Raw genomic sequence first — 26,461 nt, forward strand, 5'->3', positions numbered from 1 at the left:
TTTCAAGATGCCAACTCGCATTTCTCCTGAAGTCACCAGCAAGCATTGATGATGCATCAAGGTTCTCTTAACTCGCTATGCATAACAGTAACAATCCTGGTCAGAAATCACCCTGTAACATGACTTGAAGGAAAACATACTGGTTCTATTTTCACGCACAGAAAACACATCCTGTTATCTCCAAGCTGTGCTTGAATGAGCCCAAGAGAAAAGATGCTTTCAGGTTATCACATATCCAATTCAAATAAGTCAATCCTTTTAATAAACTACAAGGAACAATTAAAATGCATTATGGTAAATTAATACAAAAGCTTGCATAGGTAACATGCCAAATAAAATAAGTGATGAATCTCTAGAAAGAGACTCTATGCCAATGAGATTTTGAAACAATTTATTTTCTAAATACTACTCTTTTCTTCACAACCATATCTATGCTATCAATTTGCTAGAATAATATGATCAATCTGCTATGCAAGATTAACAAAATTGGATCAACAGTCTTTTAGCAACTGAAGATGCTTTTAATCCTTTTCATTGTATTTTTTATCACATAGGTCAATGGTTTCAAGTAGCAATGCTCAAGTCAATGTTTCATGAAGTTTAAATTAATTAGGATTCATTGCTTCAATTAAGAGTTCCCAAAATTCACACCACCAAGTTCTGAAAGGTTAGCCCAACCCTAGAAATAAACGGTGTGTTATTGGAGCAAAGCTAGATTATAAAATGCATCATTCATTAATAACGAAACAGAAAGATAAGATGAATTCTCAGGCACTCACATATTAGATGCTACCTTATTCAATGCTAAAGTGTAAATTACTTTCCATATGTATCTTTACTGATTTTGACATTTGGTCTCAAATGCTATCATGGGTAAATTGCTCTTCTTCGTTAGTATGCTTCAAAGTACAGTGATGTGTGGTACAATGGAAGTGGTTTCTCTTTTCATTACTTACCCAGGTTTTGCCACATGCTGAAAATTTCACAACCCATCGTTACCCGCATGTCACCATACCTGAAATAGAACAAAAATAAAATGTGACACAAAGTCTCCAGAACAAATGAGTATTTATGTCTCATTGAGATACAATCTATCAATCTGAAATCTTTAAAGAAGTTTAATCTATGTGTCTTGATGCCTCTAATTCAAATCCTCTTACAAATCCTTTAGTAAAACACATTTGTTTATATATTTTTTGTCTTCTATAATAATTTTGAATCTGAAAGACACACGACAAAAAATATAAATATTTCAAAATATTGAAATTTCCAGAAAAAATTGCTTCTTGTCTCCTTGCTTATTGCCTCTCTACCATGTGACTCTTTTACCATAAAATTAATTGTGGACAGTTTGATTTATGAGCCATTTGAACTAAACATCCTTTAAAAGGCACAACCTCTAATTCCCACCTGATTGTACACTGGTACTTACTTTTCTAACACTTTTTTCTTTTTGGAAGGTGTGAACATCTCCAACTGCAGACACAACTGATTTATAAAAATGACTGCAAGGTAAAAGTAGGAATCCCAGATCTAAAGCAAAAAGAAGAAACGTAAAATACTACAATGTTGCAAAAATATTTATAGGTGAAATGACATGATTTCTTGGATCTTCTTCGAAGGTGGTAAATGGGTGGGGGTTTAGTTGAAATGAGATTGGGAATGAGTTGATAAGAGATGGAGTTGGATATGAATATATGAGGGTTTGTTATACCATTCTCTCTATTTCTACACATGCTTGATATTCTCTGTAACAAAGAAGTAAACTCAGTAGCTGCTATGTATTGTTTTAAAGCCACAGGCCAGGTTTCATGAGCTCTCTGGTATATGCCAAATGGCAGATGTTTTGCTATTCTTATACATGTCTGAGTATCTCCAAGGAGGCTGAGGTATAAGATGGATTACTTTATTCTTATGTGAATTCATTTTTGGAACTACTTTTAATGTAGAACTTTTAAAAAATGCATATACTTCTTTGGATATGCTAATTGCTTTACATTCAGAAAGTATATAAAATTTCCCTGCCCAGACAAATCTTTTGGATCTTTGTTTTATTATATCAAATACAACCTCAGAAAGTACCCCAAAATCAACGTGACCAAAAACATATAGAACATAATCAGAAAAAAATGACTTCTCTACTGATATGATATAAAATTAAAGTACAAAACTATACAAAAATTAGGAGAAATAGGACAAAAAGTTACTGTTTTAATTCTGTCCTATTAATAAAATCTAATTAATTTTATTAATATCAATAAGGTGATTGATCTAATTATTAATATTCTATTAATATATTACAATTCTATTAATTCCAAAAAGCTATTACAAAATCAAATTATTTCTTAATGGAAGTCAACATAGGCATTGTCCATCCTAGTCTATCACTTACTATATGCCATTTGAAAAAGTATATTAATTCTTAGGCATCTTGGCATAAATCACATTAGAGTATAGCTGTGCAGAGAGTTTTGCCATTATGAATTTTACTTTCTTTTTTTTCCTTTCTACTGATTCATTTAAAAAAATGGTAAGATAGAGAAGTAAAGGATTGAAGGGCTTACTTTGTAAATATTTTCTTCATATAAACTCTATTGAAAATTGTTTTAAAAACAGTGCTTTAAGTCCCCTTGGTCATGTACAGGGATTATACAAAAGAGAGCTAGAATTAACACGAATACTGATATTATGAAAGTACTATCTCTTAAGCACTATGATTTCTACCAGATTGTAAACATTATTATAGTTATAACTTGTATACAATTATAAGGAAAACTGGTCTAATATTACTCAAATTTAAAATTAATATGGTCCAAGGTTAGTTTGAGGTAGCTGGAATAAATTTATTTTCCTATTAGTAAGAGAAAGAAAATACATTAGGTATTTTCCTAAGGCACAATGTGAAACCTTTTAACCCAAGCAGGAATAGTCATCTAGATGGATGCTTACCTTATAGTCAAAGTTTTCATTTAAGAAGTTCTTACGAAGTGCATCAGAGAGGTACAGAACTGTTGTGATAATAACGCTAGTGATAAAGAAATGCATTTTAAGTTGAAAACAATATTAGTGAAAGTCATTAGATAAGAATAAAAGGCTATGAAGATAAAAGAAAATCTACTTCATTAAACATGTGGAGCACATTAGATAAGTTGTATCTGAAATAAAAAAGAAAAAGGACACCAGACAAAAAAAACCTATCACTCGAGTTGGATGCTGTGTAAAATTATACATAGAAAATTCTAACACTTCATAGGAATCAGAAATATTATTACTATCTCAGTGTTTCATAAGGCTTTTATTAATTTTCAAACAAAGCAAAACAATTTAATACAAATACAATATTCTACATTTGATTAACATGGGTGAAAGTCATGCTTTTTTAAAATACAGAAAAAGAAATGGAGCCCAAAGAAGAAAATAGTGGGCTAAAATGATAAAAATTACTGAGTATTTAATAGCTGTCTTCTCTCTGCTCTCCCTCATGTGAGGTGTTAGGGGACATACAAGGATTATCAAAGGCTGATTACCTGTCTCAGGGAGACAAGACTGTCACAAAAGGAACAATTACAGACTGTGAAATCATCTATGATCAGGTGCTAAACTGTGTGAAATCGACTGTGAGTGCTATAGCAATTCAGAGAAAGGAGCATCTCCAAGTCTGGAAAAGTTAGGAAAAGCTTTACAGGAGGAACATAGAAAGCCACATATATCTTGTGGGGAGATGAAAAAATGGACCTGTGTATAGATAAGCATCTAGGAAACAGTTCAATTGACTGTTAAAAATAAAGATTTGTTGAGCATTCCTGGCTAATTCTAGAGTTCTGTACTTTGTTCAGAATCTGCTCATTTTTACAGCTATAAGAGTATATATATTAAAAAAAATCCTCAAGATTGGAGAATGAACAATGGACTAAAGTAGACTTATTATTGTTCTACTATAGACTTATTATTATTCTAGCAATGGAAGAATTCTTATCATTGATGTAAAGGCAGTGAACACCAGAGGTTCTCAGGGATGGGAGAGGGAAGAATAAGTATAATATGGGGGCATTTTCGGGACACTGGATTTGTCCTGCATGACATTGCAGTGACGGATACAGGCCATTGCATATTTTATCATAACATAAAAAAATTACATGAGAAAAAATATAAATTATAATGTAAAGTGTAGTCCATGTTTAGTAGCAGTGCTTCAATATGGGTTCATCAAATAAATGTACCACACTAATGAAGGATGTTGTTAATGTGGGAAAGTGTGAGAGCAGGAGGAAGTGAGGCATATGGGAATCCCTTATATTTTTTATATAACATTTATGTAATCTAACGCTCCTTTAAAAACAAACAAAAAAAATTAATTATAAAAAATAAATAAAAAATAGTATATATTCAAAATTGAATGTATTATCAATTTATCCATTTAATATTAGGTATGACATTACACTGAAACAAGACAGACCACACCCAAATTACTATAAATTAAGCACCAAAATATAAAACTCTACCAACTTCCCATCTTGATCATCCCACTGGTAAAATATATATTAGAAGAATATTTACTTTCTGGAGTTGTAAGCCTTAAACAAGATAATGGGTGAAAGGCATTTCAAGTCTTTGAAGTACATAATGTTCATTATTGCTGTTATTTGATAGAAAATTTACCAGAATAGCCTTCTTTTGGGGTAAAGGCTATGGGTTTGGATGATTGAATGTGGAGGCTCAAGATAAAGAAAGGGCAAGAGAAGAAAACCAACATTTCTTGGGTGCCTACTTTCCCATCAGCAGGCACTGCATTACATGCTTATGTGCATTTCGTGCATGCTATTTACACTCTTTCAATGAATCTTCCTCTGAAAGTTAAGGATGAGTAAAGCCTGTGAGATCGAGAAGTCCTGTGGTTTCTTCAGACCAGAGAAGGCAACTATGATCACTGAATTTCATATCAAAGAGAGAAATCACCTGCAACTAATGGTATACAGTATCAGTGTGTCATAGACACTGACAAAGTCAATAATGGTAACTGAAGAAATCATTAAAGTTCTCAAAATGGTTTACTAAATTTTACTCCATGAGAGATTTTACTAAAGCTTAATTATCAGAGAATGAAATACTATGGACCAGTGGGTCTCAACTTGGTCTGCTCCCTGGAAACACCTGGGAGCTTTCAAAATCTAATTGTCTGGATTGCACCCCCCAGAGACTCTACATGACTGGTTTGGGGTGCAACCTGAGCTTCAGGATTGTTCAAGCTCCTTGGGCGATTCTCATGTGCAGCTAGAGTTGGGAACTGGTACTCTGGACTACAGCAGTGCTTCTCAAACTTCCACTGAGATCCGGTGATCTAATTTTGATTCATCCAGTCTGGGGCCGGGCCAGAGATTCTGTAACTCGAACAAGCTCCCAGGTGATGCTCATGTTGTTGGTCCACAACCCACTCGTTGAAGAGCAAAGCTCTAGAGAGGCCTGAGTCAGAAAAACACTCCAACAGACTGTGCCGCAGCACTCGCCCCGCTTCGAGAATTTTAGGCAGATGACTTTTTCTGATTCACCATGCCTGCAGTCCTTAATGCCTAGATTAAACACTTTGCCCTCTCATTAGGGCTGCTTTATCCTTGGGCACAAGGCCGACAAACCTTAAAGGAGCTTTGGAAAACAGCGAAACCTGAAAAGATGTTATAGGACTAAAAAATAAAACTGCAAAATAAAATCTCTATTACATGGCCACAAAACGTGACATTATCAATTTCATTACCTGTTCAATTTAGTATTCATACAACTTTTATTACATTTAAAAACAACTTGTAGGTTACTTTTTATAACTCTGTAAGAATTCCAAGATAGACACTAAGGCTGAGAAATCCCAGCCAATTGGAATGAAATTAGTTTCTCATAGGCCAATAATTTAAAAATCAAAAATTTTAAAGTGTTTCTAGTTTTTTCCTCAGCAAAAATATATCTAAGGTGCATGGGGGTCTACTTAATATGTCTGCTGTGATAAGGGACAGGGCCTCCAAAATAAGGGCATGCAGGGTTAGAAAGACCTTAATATGACTCTACTTCAAGCACTTTTTGTTTAGGTTTATACTGTTCAGCCCAAATCACAGAGGCAGCTACTAGAGCTTTTTATGGTAACCTAGCATCGAGACACAGTTTCCTAATTCAAGGGTCCTAAGCCAGGGAAATGCATTTTATATATTATTGCTCCTTCATTCTAGTGGATACTTACGGAGTTTGGGGACCTTTCTTGTTCCAATTTATCCAAAACTATGTGGCTCCTCTGGTTTTATTCTTTTTCTCATTATTTTGTTTCTGAATAAGGGGCCATTTCAAATCTCAGTGCTCCAATTCAATAGCCAAGGAAAGTTTGTAATATGCTACCACAATGGTCCCATTACTGATTTCTGCCATAGAAATGCAGGCACAAGGATCACTCTTGACATCCATAATCTATGGGCATGGCATGATAAAATTTATATGTAAAAGAGGAACTAGCATACAGAGAATTGAAATTACTGTTTGGTGGTTTTCTAGTTGTCTCCTCATTCTGGGCTTTAGGAAGTATCTAATCTTATCTCCCGCCTACCAAAACCTCATCTCCTAGTATTTGTCCTTGTGAAAACTACTCTAACCTGATCATCTGTATTAGCAAAAACCCATCTCAAAAAATAATACATAGACAGAGAGTATCACCTTTGTGGATAAACTGGGCATCAATAATGCTAGTGATTACATATTGAAAAACTAAGGAAATCTTAACCTTGAGTACAATGACTACCCGACAACACAGGTGGGATGGATGGGCGCAGAAGAAATCCACACAAAGACATTTAGAGGAGATGACAAGTCCTGAATAGCCATTAAGGGAATTTATTCAACCTAGTGGTGATTAGACTTCAGTGTTCAGGAGAATCACCTGAGGGATACCTAAGACTTCACAACCTCACCATTGCCTATGGCCTGAGGGGGCTGCCATGGGTCCTAGCCATGATGCCGATGCAGGTAATCGTTGTGTATCATTCTGAGAACTGTTACAGATGGAAGAGAAGATGGACTAGAGTTGGAACTTAGGGAACAATGACATATGGGGGATTTGGCTTTGTTTACCACTGTGTCAGCCAGGGCCTGGCCTGAGAAATGTCTTTTGAATGGCTATAGCCTCAAGGCTATTTTGGAATCTGTACTTTGTTTTATTTATTTGTTGTATTATACAATACTAAAGTGTTAAACTTGTAAAACTCTTAATTTTTTAGCTGTTTTGAAAAACAGACTGAAATTAGACAGGCAGAGCTGACGGAAGAGGCATTCCAGGTGGAGGACATAGCATCAGCTAAAGCATGGAAGCAGAAGGAGTCATTCTGCTTTCCACACAGTCAATTAAGCATGCAGTGTGGGCGACATAAAGAGAATGAAAGGGGAATGAAATGCAGAGATTTTAAAAACTCCCTGCACCTACTCCACTGGGCACTACCAGTAGAAACTTACTTGTGTGGCAACAGCCTCTGCTTCGATCTATTCCATTCTCACCACCAGCCCTTCAAGGCTCATCGGGAGATGTAGTGTACAAGTAGTTTCTGTGCAAATATTTGCTCTAACTAGGTTTGGCACACTCATCTTAGGAATATCTAGTTTTAATAAATATCGATATCTTACCTCTCCCTGGATAGTAAAATCTTTTAAGAATAGTTACCCTTAATAAAAAAGTGATGATAGTAGCTGTGTTAATGGATGCTCAACAGCTACTTTATCACCTAAGCCTCCAGTTCTTCAGGTTCAGCATCATGTACTCTGCCTTTCTTCCTATTACCAAGGATAAACTGTCCATGTCCCTAGCTAAGGTCAAGCTTTCTTTGTGTGCTACTCTAAGCTAGGTAAGCATTCTTCATTAAGAAAAACAATGTCAGCTCAACTAAAATGCACACTAAAGAGACAAAGGTGATTTATTTTCTGGTGTTAAGCGCATCTCTTCATGGACATTAAGGGACAGTTCTTGGCCTGTACCCTGAGCAGTACTGCACTAGATCCCATCCTTTGCTTGCCTATCCAAGGACATCATTCCTTCAGTTATCCCTGTGTCCTTTAGCACCATCAATTTCTCTGTTTTCACTGGGTCATTCCTACTGGTAAATCGACAAGCTGTAATATTGCATAGTTGAAAAAGTATCCTCGACCCCATATCCCCTTCCAGATAAAGCTCAGTTTCTCTGCTCCCTTTTATAGCAAAAGTCTTTAGAAGCACTGTCTACAATTGCCATTTTTTACTTTCTTGATTCCTATTTGTTCTTGAATTCACTCTAATCAGGCTTTCACCTCCACCACTGCACTGAAAACAGTACTTGTCAAGGTTACAAAATCTACCACACTCTCAAACCTCAGGGCCAACTGCCAGTCCACCTCATTCCCAACCTCCCAGCAGCTGTTGATACACCTTCCTCCTTGAAATACTTCCTACTGAATATTAAATTCTGATGGTTTTCTTCCTACATCACTGACTGCTCCTTTTCAGTCACCTTTGCTGAATGTTTCTCCACTTCCTGACTTCCAAATATTGGCATGCCCCAGGGTTCAGCCCTCAGCCCTTTTCTTTTTTCAGTCTAAACTCTTTTCTGGACTCATCTTATTCAATTCCACTATCCATATACTGGTGACTGTCAAATGTACATCTCTAGCCCTGACCCCTTTCCTGAGTTCCATATAAGTATGTCAAGCTTCCTCCTCTACACTTCCAGTTGGGAGTTTAATATCATGTAGAGTACAAGCACTTCTCTCAGTTTTTTTCAACTAAGTGAATGGCACCACCATTCATCATTTTGCTTAGACAAACAATCTAAGGGCTATTTTCAGTTACTTTTTTCTCTCCCACCCATATCTAACCCACCTGCAAGTCTTGTCATCTTCATCTATCTCAAATTTAACCACTTCTTGCTACCTTGCTGTCTACCTGTCTAAGCCACCATCATCTCTTACCTGTATTGCTACATTAACCCCCTAAGTGGCTTTCCCTGCTTTCACTTATGCCTCTCCACCTCCCATATTTGGATCATGTCTCTTCCTCTTCCAACCTCACCTGTACTGGATCTTTCCCTCCCCACACTTTAGCTACACTAACAGCCTTCCAGTTCTTTGAATATTCCATTTTCACTCTGATCACAGGACTTTTGAATAATATGCTATTCCTATTGACAGAACATTCATCCCTTGCTCTTTGCCTACTATCTCCTGCATAAGCTCTCAGCTCAAGTTTCACCCCCTCATCAAAGGCCCTTGCTATGCCAGTCCAGAACAAAGTTGCTTTCATAAACACCCTCAAAGAACTGGGCATTTTATCTTTATAGTATTTATTTTACATATTAGGTACTGGAAAATATTTGATGTATAAATGGTTAGTGAATGAATGGATGACCTTCCCCAAGAATCTTTGATTCCACAAACCACTTATTATGTAGATCTCATTTGAAACCCAAATTGGTTAAAGACAGTCAACTAAAACAATTCAAGTGTTTGGTGGGAGGGAAAAAAAACGACAAAGAAAAACGTATATTTGAGCCCAACATTGCACACAAGATAAACATACAAATAAGGGTCTGAAATTCCAACTGAAGGGCCAGAGTTTTTACTTTCCTCAGTAAGCAAGTATGTTATAAGCTTTATCTCCCTTGAAAACATGCATAAAGCTGTGACTTTATTTTTGTACTTTATTTTGCAATGTGTATGGGAAGGAGGTGGAGAGAAGCTTGTCTCAAAGTGTCCTGTATTTTTGGTACTTAATTTTCATCTCCCTTATGTTCCTTTTTGCAAAGATGAGCAGTTATCCTCATCAGAAACATCTACCAAGAACTTCCAGTGGGCACTATAGCATTACAAGAAATTAAAAAATAAAAAAGGCACACTTCTTGCCCTTGTGGAATTTAGACTGGACACATTCGCTATGTTACACAATAGTAGACATTCAGGTGGAAATAACAAAAAAAAAACACCAAACATCTGGTCACAGCAGTTGGGAGGACTTCAATAAAGCATGGATGCTATGGGATATGGGAGAACACAGGAAAATGGAATGAGTTAAACGTATTTCACTTACTTGAGAACACAGGAAGCACTTGGACATAAGAACGCTCATTTTGAAGGATGAGCTATTTCAGCTGAGTTCAAGGGTAGGACAATGGAACCTTCACAGCTAAATGCTATCAATTTAAAATTTAATAACTATATAAATAGATTAGTAGAAGAGAAGTTTTGGGTTAAATGCCTCTTTTTTTTTTAAATATTTTTTTATTGACTTTGTAATAATATTACATTAAAAATATATATGTGAGGTCCCATTCAACCCCACCCCCCCCACCCCCCTCTCCCCCCCCAACAACACTCGTTCCCATCGTCATGACATATCCATCGGATTTGGTAAGTACATCTTTGGGCACCTCTGCACCTCATAGACAATGGTCCACATCATGGTCCATACTCGCCTCCATTCCATCCAGTGGGCCCACCATCTCATCTTAAATTCCACCCCTGTAGACATCGTCTCATATCCTTCCTCCATTCTCTGATTTCCTGTAAGCCTATCGTTCAGTCTCTTGCTATCTAGGGCAGCTTGTTTATTTCATATCATTGAGGTCATGTAGTATTTGTCCTTCAATGTCTGGGTTGCTTCACTCAACATAAGGTTCTCAAGATTCATCCATGTTATCACATGTGATTGTAGTGTGTTTGTTCTTACAGCCGAGTAGTATTCCATTGTGTGTATATACCACATTTTATTGATCCACTCATCTGTTGATGGGCATTTGGGTTGATTCCAACTTTTGGCAATAGTGAACAATGCTGCTATGAACATTGGTGTACATATATCGGTTTGTGTCCTTGTTTTCAGTTCTGCTGGGTATATACCCAGCAGTGGTATTGCTGGGTCATATGGCAAATCTATGGCTAGATTTTTGAGAAACCTCCATACTGTCCTCCAGAACGGTTGGATCCTTCTGCATTCCCACCAGCAGTGGATGAGTGTTCCCCTTCCTTCACATCCTCTCCAGCATTTGTATTCTTCTGTTTTTTTCATAGCTGCCAATCTTATGGGTGTAAGATGGTATCTCATTGTAGTTTTGATTTGCATTTCCCTGATAGCTAGAGATTTGGAACATTTTTTCATGTGCTTTCTTGCCATTTGTATTTCTTCTTCGGAGAAGTGTCTGTTTAAGTCTTTTTCCCATTTTTTAAATGGGTTGTTTATCTTTTTATTTTCAAGATATAGAAGTTCTTTATATATGCAAGTTATAAGTTTCTTATCAGATATATGATTGCCAAATATTTTCTCCCACTGTGTGGGCTCCCTTTTTACTTTCTTGACAAACTCCTTTGAGGTGCAGAAGGCTTTAATTTTGAGGAAGTCCCATTTATCTATTAGTTCTTTTGCTGCTCGTGCTTTTGGTGAGATGTTCATAAATCCATTTCCTATTACAAGGTCCTGTAGATGTTTCCCTACACTGCTTTCTAAGGTTTTTATGGTCTTGGCTCTTATATTTAGGTCTTTGATCCATCTTGAGTTGATCTTTGTATAAGGTGTGAGATGGCAATCCTCTTTCATTCTTCTACATATGGCTATCCAGTTCTCCAGACACCATTTGTTGAATAGGCCACTCTCTCCCAGTTGAGAGGGTTTGGTGGCTTTATCAAATATTATGTGGCTGTATATGTGAGGTTCTATATCAGAGCTTTCAATTCGATTCCATTGGTCTATGTGTCTCTCCTTATGCCAATACCATGCTGTTTTCACCACCGTAGCTTTATAGTATGTTTTGAAGTCAGGTAGTGTGATTCCTCCAATTTCGTTTTTCTTTTTCAGTATGTCTTTGGCTATTCGGGGTCTCTTTCCTTTCCAAATAAATTTCATAGTTAGTTTTTCTAGTTCCTTAAAGAAGGCTGCGTTGATTTTTATTGGGATTGCATTGAATGTGTAGATCAGTTTTGGTAGGATAGACATCTTAATAATGTTCAGTCTTCCTATCCATGAACAAGGAATAGTCTTCCATTTATTTAGGTCTTCTTTGATTTCCTTGAACAATCTTGTATAGTTCTCGTTGTATAAGTTCTTTACCTCTTTAGTTAAATTTATTCCTAAGTATTTGATTTTTTTATTTACTATTGTGAATGGTATTTGTTTCTTGATTTCCTCCTGATCTTGCTCATTATTGGTGTACAGAAATGCTACTGATTTTTGCGCATTGATCTTATAACCTGCGACTTTACTAAACTCATTTATGAGTTCTAGAATCTTCGTTGTAGATCTCTCAGGGTTTTCTATGTATAGGATCATGTCATCTGCAAATAATGAAATTTTGACTTCTTCCTTTCCAATTTGAATGCCTTTTATTTCTGGTTCTTGCCTCAGTGCTCGAGCAAGTACTTCTAAGACAATGTTAAATAGGAGCGGAGACAGTGGGCATCCTTGTCTTGTTCCTGAGTTTAGAGGGAAGGAGTCTAGGATTTCTCCATTGTAAACAATATTGGCTTTAGGTTTTTCATATATACTCTTTATCATGTTCAAAAAATTCCCTTGTATTCCAATCTTTTGGAGTGTTTTTATCAAGAAAGGGTGCTGTATTTTGTCAAATGCTTTTTCTGCATCAATAGATATAATCATGTGATTTTTTTCCTTCAATCTGTTTATATGGTGTATTACGTTGATTGATTTTCTTATGTTGAACCATCCTTGCATACCTGGGATGAATCCCACTTGGTCGTGGTGTATAATACGTTTAATGTGTTGTTGAATACGATTAGCAAGTATTTTGTTAAGTATTTTTGCGTCTAGGTTCATTAGAGAAATTGGTCTGTAATTTTCCTTTCTTGTGATGTCTTTGTTTGGCTTTGGTACTAGGGTAATGTTGGCATCATAGAAGGAGTTGGGTAATGTTCTTTCCGTTTCGATGTTTTGGAATAGTTTCAGCATGATTGGTGTCAGTTCTTTCTGGAATGTTTTGTAGAATTCACCTGTGAAGCCATCTGGCCCTGGGCTCTTCTTAGTTGGGAGATTTTTGATAACTGATTCTATCTCTCTGCTTGTGATTGGTTTGTTAAGATCATCAATTTCTTCTTTCGTCAATATGGGCTGCTTATGTGTTTCTAGGAATTTGTCCATTTCCTCTAGATTGTCATTTTTGTTGGAATATAGTTTTTCAAAATATCCTCTTATGATAGTCTTTATTTCTGTGGGGTCAGTGGTGATATCGCCTTCCTCATTTCTTATTTTGTAAATGCCTCTTTGAGAGGCCCTGGTCAAATGTTTGTCTTAGACAGCCGGTAATGTTTTCCTTAGACAGAAAACAAGGTGGCCAACTTCAGAGACTTTTGGCTCCTGCAACTTGCTTCTATGTAGTTGCCTAAATGGGAACTTTTAGGCAAACAGGAACCTTTTCTCTCTATATTTTTCTTTTGCATATTTAATATGTCTTTAACATAGGGGTTCTTACCAAGGGGTCCATGAGCTTGACTTGAAATTCAAAAAAACATTATTCTTATGGGGATGTGTTGGTGTGGGTGTGATATATTTATTAAATAATACACAGTATAGTGTGGATTTAGTAAGGGGTCCATGGTTTTCACCTACTGGCAAAGGGTTCCATGGAACAAAAAAGGTTAAGAACCCCTGCTTTAACATCTTTCAGAAATCTATTTTTCTACCAATATTACAGAGGTTATTATTTTTTACAGGTACAGCATAAATAGTTGAGGGTTTATTTCTGGATTGCATTGCACTTATAAGGCAAGAAAAATCTCATATGCTTTCATAAATAGGATGGGAAATAACTAGGGCAGTTAAACGAGGAGAGGGGAGGCAAGTAGAACTGCAGACAGCAGGAGGTCTGCTCTAACTTGGCAGGTGTTCCTCTGGCCCTCAAGTCCCCATGTGAATTAAGCTGGACTTGCAGCTGCCAGCCATCACCAGTGGAGAAGCAGTGACAGATTCCTAACACACTCACTTGGGTGGCAACATAATATCACTGCATTTAGCATAGGCTGGACACTTTTCCTTGGGTTTATCACAAGAGTAACCTTTTGTTCAAATGTATTGCACGGAGTTCACCTCCAACAAAATCATGTTCCTACTTTGTTTACACTGTAGATGAAAATCCTGAACATTATGTGGCTACTTAAAAGCAGAATCTGTACAGAATGTGTACGCCTGTTTCCCATTTGTGTGACATGCAGTCTTCCTAAATGATGCAGAGAAAAAGATAAAGCATTTAACATAAAAAAGCCACATTGCTGTCATGGTATGATGGTTTATTTCAGGTGTCAACTTGGCTAGTTGATGGTGTCAAGCAAGCACTGGCCTGATTGTTACTGTGATGGCACTTCACAGATAGAGTTTCATCATTATTCAGTTGATTGCATATACAACGATGACATCCACAATCAACAAAGGAGTTTGCCTTCGACAATGAGGGGAGTTTTGTTTTCTCATCCAATCATTTAACAATCTTAAAGCAAGAAGTGAGAATTTTAGAAGTCTGAGACAATTTCTACCTTTTCTTCAACCTGCCAGATTCCTCTGGGAAATTCAACTTCACCTACATTGGAGTTTCCACCTTGTGGCCTGACTTACAGAATTTGGACTCACCAATCCTCATAGTCTAAGTGAGACAATTCCTATAATAAATACCTCTCTCTCCTCTCTCCTCTCCCCTCTTCCCTCTCTCTCTCTCCAACCCCCCTTTCTCCCCTGTTCCCCCTTTCTCTCACATCCTAGGAGTCTGGTTATCTGGAGAGTCCTGGCTAATACATGTGATTTTTGAGCAAGCTCAAGCGAAGCCTGTGTACGCAAGAAACAAAATGCCAAATTTACTTCCAGTTCTTATTACTTCCACTGAAAATTCTAATTCAAGTCAAAATATCATCTGCACACAAGGCAGACAGAATGACCAAATGCTGAGGCTGTGAGATGATGATGTCAATAGAGTAGAACCTTCCCATCTGGTTCCTGGATGACTTAGCCCTTGTCATATACCCCCAGTGTATGATGCTCAGTAATAAGGCCAGATAAGTGAGCAAAAGCCCCCACCAAGAACTGGAGCACCTGTTGTCCATCCAGACGAATGTCTCTTCTACTCACAGATACCAAACTAAATATGCTAAATTCTAAACAGAGCTATTTCAGTAGTCTCAATCAGTCTTCAAAATGGAAAAGCTGCTTCTGTACTTATGTAAAACATAATATACCATATTATACTATTTGCTACTTCACTAAGTTTCTAACACATCATTTTAACACCTCTTAGTCTATAAATGTATACTGCAGCAGAAGCCATATTAGGCATACCAATCAAATTGAAACCCTACATTCCCGGGGCTCTCACCCCCACCATACCCGGGCATCTGGGAAATACATATGGTAACCTTAGCCTATGGATTGATGCCTACAGAATCCAACCTTCACCCTGAGCATGAGGATGTTGGGAGCTGGGGAAAAAGGAAGGGCAAGGCAGGGAAACGTGGACTTGGAAAGTAGGAGTATTTATGAAATAGGGTAAACAACAGCTTGGAGGTGAAGAGCAGGCCAGTTTCCTAAAGAACTGAATCTTCATTTTGCATCCTGAGACCACAGAGAAAGGAATATTACAGAGCAGATCGATCCATGGCATTGCCCGCTCCTGCCCCTCAATCGCCTTCCCAGGCTCCTCTTCGTGCAAGCATTGCCCTCAGATCCATTTTAGTTTTGCTGGTATGCTTAACATAAGCCGATTTTATCAACTCTCAGAGACTGAAATATCAACTTTATGCCTACAACTTCCCAAATATCTGAATCTAGTCTGACCTTTACTCAGACCCTATTTTCAGTTCTCTACAGGCCATGCCCCTTGGATATATAATAGCAACTGCAGTCTTTGTGTGTCTGAATTAGGGGTCATGACTTATTCCCAGTGCTCAGACCATGGTAACTACTTAATGTATTTAAAATAGAATTTAAAAAGAATGGAAATTAATCAAGTGTCCTGCAACAGGGAACTGTTTAAATAAACAATGGTACATTCATTTGATGGAATATTATACAGCTGAGAAAGAAAAAAAAAAGGATGAGGAGCTTTTTATGCATTCATGTGAAAAGACCGCCAGGATTTTTTTAAAAAGTGAAAACAGCAATGTGAAGAAGAGTGTATATATAATATTATGCTACCTGCTAGGCTCTGCATAAAGGAGCACTAGAAAGATATGCAAGAAACTAATGAAGGAGGTTACCACAGGCTGGGGTAGGGAGTAGATGGAAACAGAAGTGAGAACGGGAGGCCTCAATTATATTTAGTTTTGATTTTGGGACTATGTTATTTTATCACTTATTCAAAAGTAATAATCATAACTTAAACAAAAGATGTAGAGAAGTTAATTCAGAGGCAAAGGAAAAGAGTCCCAGGACTTAGAGACTGCAAACACAACATCAAGCTAAAAAGATCATTTTTTACTCTCTTCTCCCCCCATACATTGAGCTATAATGATGATCAATTTAAAAGTCTTACTTGTTAGCAACCAAGCGCATAACAGTCCAGTCCTTTGGAAACATCTCTGGGCGTATCAATATTCGGAACACAGTAAATATCTGCAGCAGGAAATCCTTGGATAAGGAGGAAATAGACCATTTTACTGATTTTATTATAACTGTCAATTCTCTCTCTCTCTCTCACACACACACAAGAAATAAGGTAACTACTATTGCTACCATTTGCAAAGCAATTACAGAAAAGACTGGAGTCAAATGCTCTGTTTACTCAGGAGAAAGAATCATCACTCTTCCATTCCTGCTTGTTACCTTTCTCAAATGTTCACCTTTCAAAATTGTATTCCTTCTCATGAACAGTGGCAATGACTTTCCTATTTATAGACTCTAAAAATTTAGGTTCTTGAAATAAAACTGGAAAGCAGTGATAGAAGGATAGCAGGCAAATATATACCCTTTCTTCTGTTTAGTGGCCTAAATACCAGAACTTCTCAACCCAAAAGAACTATAAACAGTCTTGGTTCAGGTCTCCTTTTTTTTAAGTAGAAGTCAAAATTTAGAAAATTACGTTCATAAAAAAAAAAAATTAAGCAAAAACCTGTGTTTCTTAGAGGCTATTTTGAAGATGCACTATTAATAGGATGTTTGTAGTTTGCAGAATTTAAGTGGACTACTCTGAGCGTACTATGTAGAACAAATTCAAACAAGGATGTGAGCTAAGTTGAGCCCAGTGATGATTACTTAGTAGCCCAGAGAGTGTCAAGATGCCACACAAAGGGCAGTGGATTTACTGAGATGTTATCATTAAACTGGTCACCTAGAAAAACTTTTGACAAAAAGCTACTGTCAGACATGAAAATATCTCTTCTCAAAACATTCCCAGAATAGGACCAAATATGCTGTAGCACACAATACTTAAAGGGGGATCAAGGAGAGAACATACTATATGTAATCAATGAAATGGACCCTTCTCTACTCAGAAACGAGTTGGCTCAATCTAGCTATAACTTAGATATTAATTAGAAAAATTAAAGATTTTTGTAACCTTAACCTTTTGTAACCTTAAGATGCTAGGAAAGTATATTTCCCTAACAGCCTGACTGAAAGCAACAGTGTTGCCTGAAAGATAAAAGGAACCCAAAACACAAGAGTTTTATTTATCAAACCCAACAACACATTATGTTAAATATGTAAGCTGCTTGAATATAAGATTACGGTTGTCACTCATACCAACAGAAGACAGAAAAATAGAATCTAAAAACTGAGAACCATGTGGTAACTTTTTGTCTTTTTACATACTCTAACAGCTTCATCAAGCCCATAAATATTTTGACAAGAACTTATTTTAGCTGCTTTGGCATCCACACACATAACACTTATATGTGGTATGTGCCATATGGCAATGTGCCCACTAGGTCATCTGTCTTTTTTGCTGGGCCAGGCCAGTCCAGCTGTGTCTGCAGGATTACGGGAGACAGAGTTTCTCAAAATACGTTCTACTGCAGTTCAGGTAATTTGGGGGAACACCTGGCACTCTAGCTCTCCCTTGGGATAGTGGACCACAGCATATTGAAATTATGAGAAGACATTTAAAAATGCACTCCCAAAACTTATTCTAACAGTTTTTCAGTTGATCCTTTTGGGTTTCCTAGATATGAATACATAGAATCTCTGCAAAAAATCACAACTTTGCATTTACCTTCCAAAGAATTATACAAACTTCCGTTTTTTATATTATTGCATTTGCTAGGATAGATATGAAAGGAAAATCATTAAAGTGGGAGTCATTTGTTTTGACAGACTACAATTAGGAAGGGTTTAAAGAAGTTTTAAAATACTGAAGTTTCATCTTTTCTCCTAAGAACTTTTCACAGAACTGGAGAGTGGAGGTGGAACCCTTTGTGGTAACATATACGAGGCAGGTGGAGGAGGGGTGTTGTGATGTCAGTTGGACAGAGAAAAACTGGCTGAAAGGACTGGCCAAAGAAGGCAAAGCACCTATCCATGGGCTAATAACTGGCTATTCCACTTCCATAGTGCTGGGACAAAGGAAACGCCACTCCAGGTGTAGGAGTCAGTGACAAACAACCTGTTCTGTACTATCTCATTTTCCCATTTCCATTTACCTCACAAAATAAAAGGGCCTGGCACCATGTGACATTGTGCCAAGGCCTGTGCACGGACATAACTCTATTTTCTCTAAGAAACTTATCAGTTGTTTCACAGTAGCTTTCTAGGATATCCACTGAAACGTCTACTAATTTAAGAGAACTAAACACTCATCTACATTTATCTGATGATAAAACTAAAAGAACCTTATACTGAGAGTCAGAAAACCTAGATGCTAAGCCTGGCTCTGCAATGAGCTAGCTCAATGCCCTTGGGAATTTGTTTGCCTTCTCTCAGCCTAAGTGTTCACACCAGGAAAACACAAGGAGCTTTAAGCTCCCTCATAGTTAGACGAGAAAAAAATTATATACCTATTCATTTAGAGGGAAAAGTGATTCTTCCAAACTGTAGGTTAATGTTTCATTAGATAGCAGTGTGATAACACAAACATCTTCCACTGTGGTACTTACATAAACAACTTAGTTCAACAAGTACACTTATTGTCAACTGCCATGTAACAGGATTCATTTCAAACTCAGAATTCCAATATTTTAAAGCACTAAAACCTAAATGCTTGAACAACTCTTCCCCACCCTCAAAACACAGGGGTATTTCCTTGTTTGTCCTCTTCAAGTACTTTTCAGTTCTTCATTTCACCAAATCTTTGCTCTTGCGTAGATACATGCAATTATTCTGCACATATAACAGTAAGTAACAGATTCTTTTTAGAATTTAAAAAGAACATTCCATGCCTATAATATTCCCATTTGGATAGCACACGTCAGTGTTTTATATGCCACCATTTAAAATTGGTGGCCTGAGAGCACTTTCTTTTTCAATTTGTTTACTTCAAATAGCACAACATGGCAACAACTGTATTATTACTGATATTCTTCAAATCAGCATTCAAAATAAAAAGGGGAGCAGATATAGCTCAAGTGGTTGAGCACCCACTTCCCACCTACAAGGTCTCAGGTTCGATCTTTGGTTCCTCCTAAAAACAAATAAACAAACAAATGAAAAAACCAACTCTCATTGGGGAACAGATGTAGCTGGTTGAGAACCTGCTGCTTCCCACTGTCCAGGGTTCAATCTCCAGTACCTCCTAAAAAAAGAATTGGAAAAGAAATGCTCCTCTACAGAAGCACCTTTTTTCTAGTGCCAGAGGTTCAAGAAAGAAAGTTCTTGTGAAAATTCTCTAAAACAATAAAAAGTCTCATATTCAAAGGAAGAAAGTAGGAACAGTTATGATTTTTAGAAATAACCAAAAACATTTATTCATTCATAAACATCAGGTATTTATAATGTGCCATGCACTATGTTAGATGCTAGGGATACCTGATAGGGTAAGAGTTTTTTTTTTTTTTTATTCATTCATACAAGTGTTTAGGAAGTGTCTGCAACATGCTGCACAGAGCAAATAAATCAAATGTGATCTCTGCCCTCAAGGAGCTCACAGTTTGGGAAGGGAGACTGATATTAATCTAATAACCAGACATGCATATAAGCATTACAAACTAGCATAAATCTTAAGGGCAGCCATTCCACACAGAGGGAAGAGCATTTGCAAGCCTCAGACGCAAGATAGAGCATAGGGTTGTCTGGATTACAAGGGGAAGTGGCAAGAAATGGGACTGAAAAAGAAACAGGGACTAGATTGCAAAGGGTTTTGTCCCTTACTAACTATTTCGTGGTCAAGAATTTGGAACTTATCCTGAAGGCAACATGGTGACATGGAAGGGTTTTATGCAGAGGTGTAAGAGGATCAAATTGTATTTTAGAAAGATTTTCTGACAGCATCATATAAAAAAAAATTTTGTTTTGTCTTTACACATAATACTATGGCATTAAGAATGGCACAAGATTGAAATTCAGTTTATGAAACAGAATTAGACACATAAGATGGACTACTGAAGTTATGAAACATGAGTTATGACAGACAGGAAAAAAAGCAACACAAGGCAAGTGGTCAGACTGGGATTTGTCTCCTTGTGTGGGGCGCAATGAACAGGGACAGAGCCTTCTAGGGACACATTTCCTTTACTTATGATTTAGATTATGGTCAAATGTTATTTTAAAATTTTGCCACAAATTTCAAAAGTTTAACACCCTTGATATGAGGTTGAAATTCAATTATAGGATACTAATAATTATCGCATTTAAATTTGAAAGCCTTAAAGCTGAATCTTTAAGTACATTATGTAAAAATTACTCCCAAATGGTCTTCTTAGAGAGCTAAAGAACTGTGTTTTTCTGTCATCAATATATTCAAATAAAGACTATAAATCGAAATAACGATATGAAAAAAAAGATGGCTCATGAGGCAGGCAAAAGTCCTCATTTGTTAAGAGAATTCAGTCATTCAACAGATACTTAAAGTTCCAGGCTCTGTGCTTAGGACACAAAGACAGGTGCTACTCTGCAGAAGTCCACAGTCTTAAAGGAATACCAGGAAACAAACCCAGGAATTAATTCCACTGCAATGTTGTGTGCTACTACATAGGGAAGTCTGTGTAGGCTTCATGAAAAGATAACTAAACTGGATTTTGTAGCGTGAGTTGAAATCAGAGAAGAGATTACCAAGGGTACAGAATTAGGAAATGAAAGCAGGGGTGGTGGAAGAACAGCTATCTCAGGTAGATAAAAAAAAAAGATCCGGGAATTAACAAATATATATATGGCTTGTTTGGGAGATACACTGAATAAGTCGTGGGGAGTGAAAGGTGTTTGGAAGGGAGTGGAGAATAATTAGGTTGGAAAGTAGCCTGAGGATAAGAAAGTCCAAACAAAGATATTGGACTTCGTCCTGTAGGTCATGGGAAGTCTTCAGAGTTTTAAAGTTGGATAGTCACTTGATCAGATATGATTTTCGTAAACTAGTGAGCTGGTTTATGGGAAACAATGAAAAGTTACAACAGTATTGTATTTAACTTCCAGAACACATATCATCTCAAGCTTAAAAAGCCAGACTCCTGCAATTCTATATGAAAAGTCATGTCTCAGCGCTATGTATACATGAAATACTAGGACTAATGGACAAAACTTGAGCCCCAATACAAGGTGGGTGTATAATAAAACATTACTGACTAGAGAAGGATTTAAAAAAATCCTAATCACTACCTACTTTTTGCTTTTGTTCATTTTTCAAATAATGTTATGCTCTAGAGAAGGAAAAATTAAACGATGTGGAGCACGGCCCTCCAGTCTTCACTCCCCCACACTTTGTGCTCTGACACTGACTCACACTGTGACTTTTTCAAATACCCGAGGGCCAAGGAGAGGAAATGGCACACTGCACAATGCCAGAAACTACTCCAACAGCGAGCCTGGAGATCTCTAGGTTCGTTAAGCAAGAATGGAGTTAAAACATTATTAGTCTTTGTATATACTTGAGAACTACGTACTTTCAAAATTCATTCTAATTCACAGAACCATTGGGAAATATTAAGCCAAATCTTTATTTGAATTGGTAAAAACAGAGAAAAGCAGTAATGTTAAGAATAAAGAATAGCACAGATAATAACTTGCAAATCTCAATATATAATTTGTCAGTATCTACTAATTTAAAATATATATATATCCTGTGATTCATCAATTCTATTTCCAGGAATTTATTCAACAGCAATAGGGACCCAAGCCCACAGAGATATATATAATAAACTGTTCCCTGAAGTATCCTTTCTAATAGCAAAAATTAAACACTCTGAATGCTCATCAAAACCAAATGATTAAAGAAACTATATTGCATACATACAATGAGATCCAGAAGGATGAGGTAATGGTCTACATAACACTCATGACAATTATTGTATGAAAAAAAGAAATGTAGACAAATATGAATAGAATGATTCCATTCTAAAAATATAATCTCTGTGTAAAGATAATAGTCTACAAGGATATATCCTCTCTGTCAACAGTAAATACTTCTGTGGATTAGGATATATGTGTATATGTGTGTGGGAGGGGAGGGCTATACTTTGATTTATCACTTTTTTAAAAAGTAGGGTTAGGTGGGATTTTTAGTAGATAATTCCAGTATCACTTGTAATTTTCCATTAACCATCACTCTACTAAGTTGTATTTTCTTTTTAATGAATTTCTAATCTAAATGTAGACACAAAAAATTCCTAAATACCCTTCCCTATACTAATCTGGCATTTCTCAGACATCTCCACTCCATGCCTGGAACTATCTTGTTACCTGTGAAGAGTTGAAAAATGAAATTTTATACAATTTGGTAAGATTTTGGTCTTAATGTTTAGGAAAAAGCTGAGCTAGTTGCCTGAGCAACTAACTTAATTAATTCTATTTACTAATTTATTAATTCTATTAATTAAAAATATTAATAGAATTCCTAGCCTTCCCAATCACATGGGAATAAAAAGAGTCCAGCACAGCTCATGATGGTGGGAGTGCTCTATAAACGCTAGACTTTATTGTTATTGTAACTTATTTACTTATTATTTTTTCCTTCAAGGAGGTACTTCACTTTTAACTTAATGAGACGCCCTTAATAAGAGAGATTGTTTTATTAGTCTTGATGTCCCTAATGTCTAGCTAAGCACCCAGGTACTCAAATAATGTTTGTGAATCAAAACACCCGCAGTCCAATGTCCTCAAACAATGTCCTCAAAACAAAGTCCACACACATACAGAGCCTTATGTATTACAACTCCCTTCCTCATTCTCTAAATTCTGTCAGTCAGGAAATATTTCTTGAATGCTTACAAAATGCTGGGCATGTTCCAGGATCTGGGTTACAGCAGTGAATCAGCTTTAGATACCAAAGAGCTTATGGCCTAGGGGTTAGGGATTGGGAGATACACAAATAATCAAAAATAGTTTAGATGGAAGGTTTTTAAAAAGGGGTCAGCGAGCTTGAATTGAAATTCATAAAAAACATTATTCTGTGGGGACATGTTGGTGTGGGTGTGTTAAATTTATTTAATAATATACAGTATTGTGTGGACTTAGTAAGGGGTCCATGGAACAAAAAAGTAACCCTGTTCTAGATTCTGTTAAGTTTTACAAGGTGGGCAGGGAGGGAGAGGGCGATGTCAAGGCATTCAAGTGACATTCTCTTTGAGAGATCTGATTGCCCACATCTTGCGGCTCTCAGCTGAGACTGCCTCTGGGGTGTTTTTCCCATTGCCTTGAGTTGGGTTGGCAGTAATTCCTAGGTGCTTCCACAGCACCGCATATTTACCACTCCTGAGTGTATTCACTACCCGTGAATAGGGAACAGTTTATTATATATACTACAATGTGTTACTTGTCTGATTCTTCTCTCTACAGGGACTGGACTTCTTGCCCCTGCTTAACTCCCTGGTACGTTACACAGTGCTTGGCACGTTTGCACTGCTCAATATACACCTGCTGAATGGTGGAATAAAGTACTTAAGATCAAAAATTTTTCTAGCCTGAAGGCCCAGCAAATTTTGAAGAGAGAAATAATATAATAATACATCCTTTGGAAAGGCTGTTTTGGCTTACTGAAATGAGAGAAATTCACAGTCGTAACTTCTGATTGCTTTATTGTTGATAATATGAATATTACAATATAAAACTCAGTACATGGGTTGAATTAGTTGTCTTTCAATTTATGCTTTTCTGTTATTATTTTATTCTCAGGTCCTATATAAATATGTGGCATTTTCCTGTGCGAATCTTTGAAACATGAGATCATATTCTTCATAATTAAAATCTAATGGCTCCTCGCTGTGCTAAATATTCAACTTCTGGTGAAAGTGAATGAATGCACAATTATCTTCCTCTTGACAACATAGATTTCTATCCTCAGAGGGGGCAAATTCTAAGGCCTTTTCTGTCCATTTTTATTTATAACCTCAGAGTGATTCAGACCCTGGACACACACTAACTGATTGCTAGATAGATTAGATCTGCCCAAATCTATTCATATGACTTAGATTATCGATTGCTCCAAAGCAGTTGAAAGTTTCTTCTAAGATCATATAAAATCTTCCAGTTATCTAAAAGTTGAAAATAAGTGACTCATATGCACTGTCCATCTAACAATCTACAATGTTCTCTTAAGACACTGAGAAGGTGTCCAATCACACAGATGTTACAGTGTGTCTGTACCTGTCGCCCTATCATTTTCTATCACCAAGCATTTAAGCAGCCATTCCATTATGATAGTTTACATGTGAAGTGGTCTGGGAAAGTGAAGATATGGAAGAAAAAAAAAAAAAAAGAAAAATAAGTAAGCACAGATGACATGTTCTCTTCCACTGAGGGGAATCAACTTCTAAGCTTTTAGTGAATACCATGAAGAAAGAATTAAAATTCCCCACATCTCAGCAAAGATTGCATTTTTATAAACCTAGCATCCATATTGTCTATTTAATGTCAGCCTTTCAGACTAGTACTGCAGACCGATTAGGCTAATAGAGAATATCAATACAACTTTGCTTCCCTAGTTAGAATGTTGTTGCTAGAACGTCTCATTGTGTTTTCAGAGAAATGAAACTAACTAGTGTATTATATGTTCTCCCTTATCATCTATTGAGGAAATATTTTTAGGTCTACTTTACTAGAGTTAACCTATTTGTTTTTATCTCCTTAGTTATATTATTCTGTTTTTAGTTTATTGAACTTTGATTATAGGTGTTTCAAATCCTTTGTCCTAGTCTAAAATTAGAGTTAAATGCTCTGCTTGCATAATAGAACCAACAAGTTAGATGAACTGATCTGTGATGAAGTTGAGAAAAAGTTATTTAGGATTTAGTGGAAGCAGGTAAAACAACTGTCAAGGGACTATCAGAACAATTATGGTAAGGACAAGAGAAATGAAAAAGACATAATAAAGGAAATTAAAAAAAAAAGTCACTCACCCTTAGTTCTTCCTTTGTATTGAAACTATCAAGAAGCTGTTGATAATGTCTATCCGTCATTTGTCGTAAAAGGGATAGGAGACAAGCAACAAACTCCCCCTAATAAAAAAAGCATATTGTAAAATAAGATACAAAGGAACAGCAGCAATTTACCCTAAACCATCGTCAAACAGAATACAAAAAATACTATGATCCAAACATAGTCTGAAGAATTCTTAATCTAAATTACCCACAATATCACAGCCAACATTTTCTTCCTGTGATGAATTATCATTCACTTGGTATACAAGTTTGTTTTTTGTTTTTTAAATTACAGTGGATTTTCTTCTTGGGTGGCAGCTTTTCATTTGGCAATTAACTCCACACACTTAAAGGAGGTAAGGCAACAAAGTCCCCTATTTCTGATGGAGCATTTAATATACCTTCTTTCATGATCTCATTTAAGCTCACATCAACCCTATGAGATAGGGGATATAATACTTACTGAAATTCATCCAGATTAAAAGACATTCCCAAAGTCAGATAGCTAGAAAGTGGCAAAGATGGGAGTCTGACTCCAAAGTTTTTCCTGTAACTTCCTCCAACTTGGAGGAACACTGATCATTCATTTATCTGGCACTATGTCTACATGGCTAGGGCTTTCTTTAGAAATACCAAATCCCTAAAAATATTAATCAGCTGGGGTTATAAATTCCTGCCTCCTAAAATGAAGAAAAGTGAACTCAATTCAAATATATTTTGGTGACTTTAATTTTAGTGAATGCTAAGTCAGTGATATGCAAAGCAAGGTCTACCAAAGTGTATAAATCTGCCTTAAATGGACTCAGGCTCCTGTCTTTATATATACATACATATATCTATACACACGCACACACCCATACACACACACACACACGTTTAGTTTCTCCATCTTCCTTCTTTCCTCCCTCATTCCCAGGCTGATCTTTGTCATATTACCCTGATAATAGTTTGTTTAAATCTGAGTAATTCTGTTCCTCTGTTTCCTAACTTGTTA

At 36.6% G+C, this 26,461-nt stretch overlaps 1 protein-coding gene across 7 annotated transcripts in view; it reads right to left on the reverse strand.

Moving 5' to 3' along the window:
- DOCK4 (dedicator of cytokinesis 4) overlaps nt 1-26,461 on the reverse strand; it is a 516,333-nt gene that overhangs the window by 72,199 nt on the left and 417,673 nt on the right. For all 7 annotated transcript variants that reach the window (XM_058297210.1, XM_058297211.1, XM_058297213.1 and 4 more), the window contains exons 26-30: nt 25,447-25,545; nt 16,506-16,600; nt 2,950-3,025; nt 1,433-1,533; nt 957-1,015 (exon numbers count right to left, since the gene is read on the reverse strand). In XM_058297210.1, the coding sequence (XP_058153193.1) occupies nt 957-1,015; nt 1,433-1,533; nt 2,950-3,025; nt 16,506-16,600; nt 25,447-25,545 (430 nt within the window). The remainder of the gene's footprint in view (nt 1-956; nt 1,016-1,432; nt 1,534-2,949; nt 3,026-16,505; nt 16,601-25,446; nt 25,546-26,461) is intronic.

The sequence above is a fragment of the Dasypus novemcinctus genome, chromosome 5 (assembly GCF_030445035.2).
Source record: "Dasypus novemcinctus isolate mDasNov1 chromosome 5, mDasNov1.1.hap2, whole genome shotgun sequence".
Lineage (NCBI taxonomy): Eukaryota > Metazoa > Chordata > Mammalia > Cingulata > Dasypodidae > Dasypus > Dasypus novemcinctus.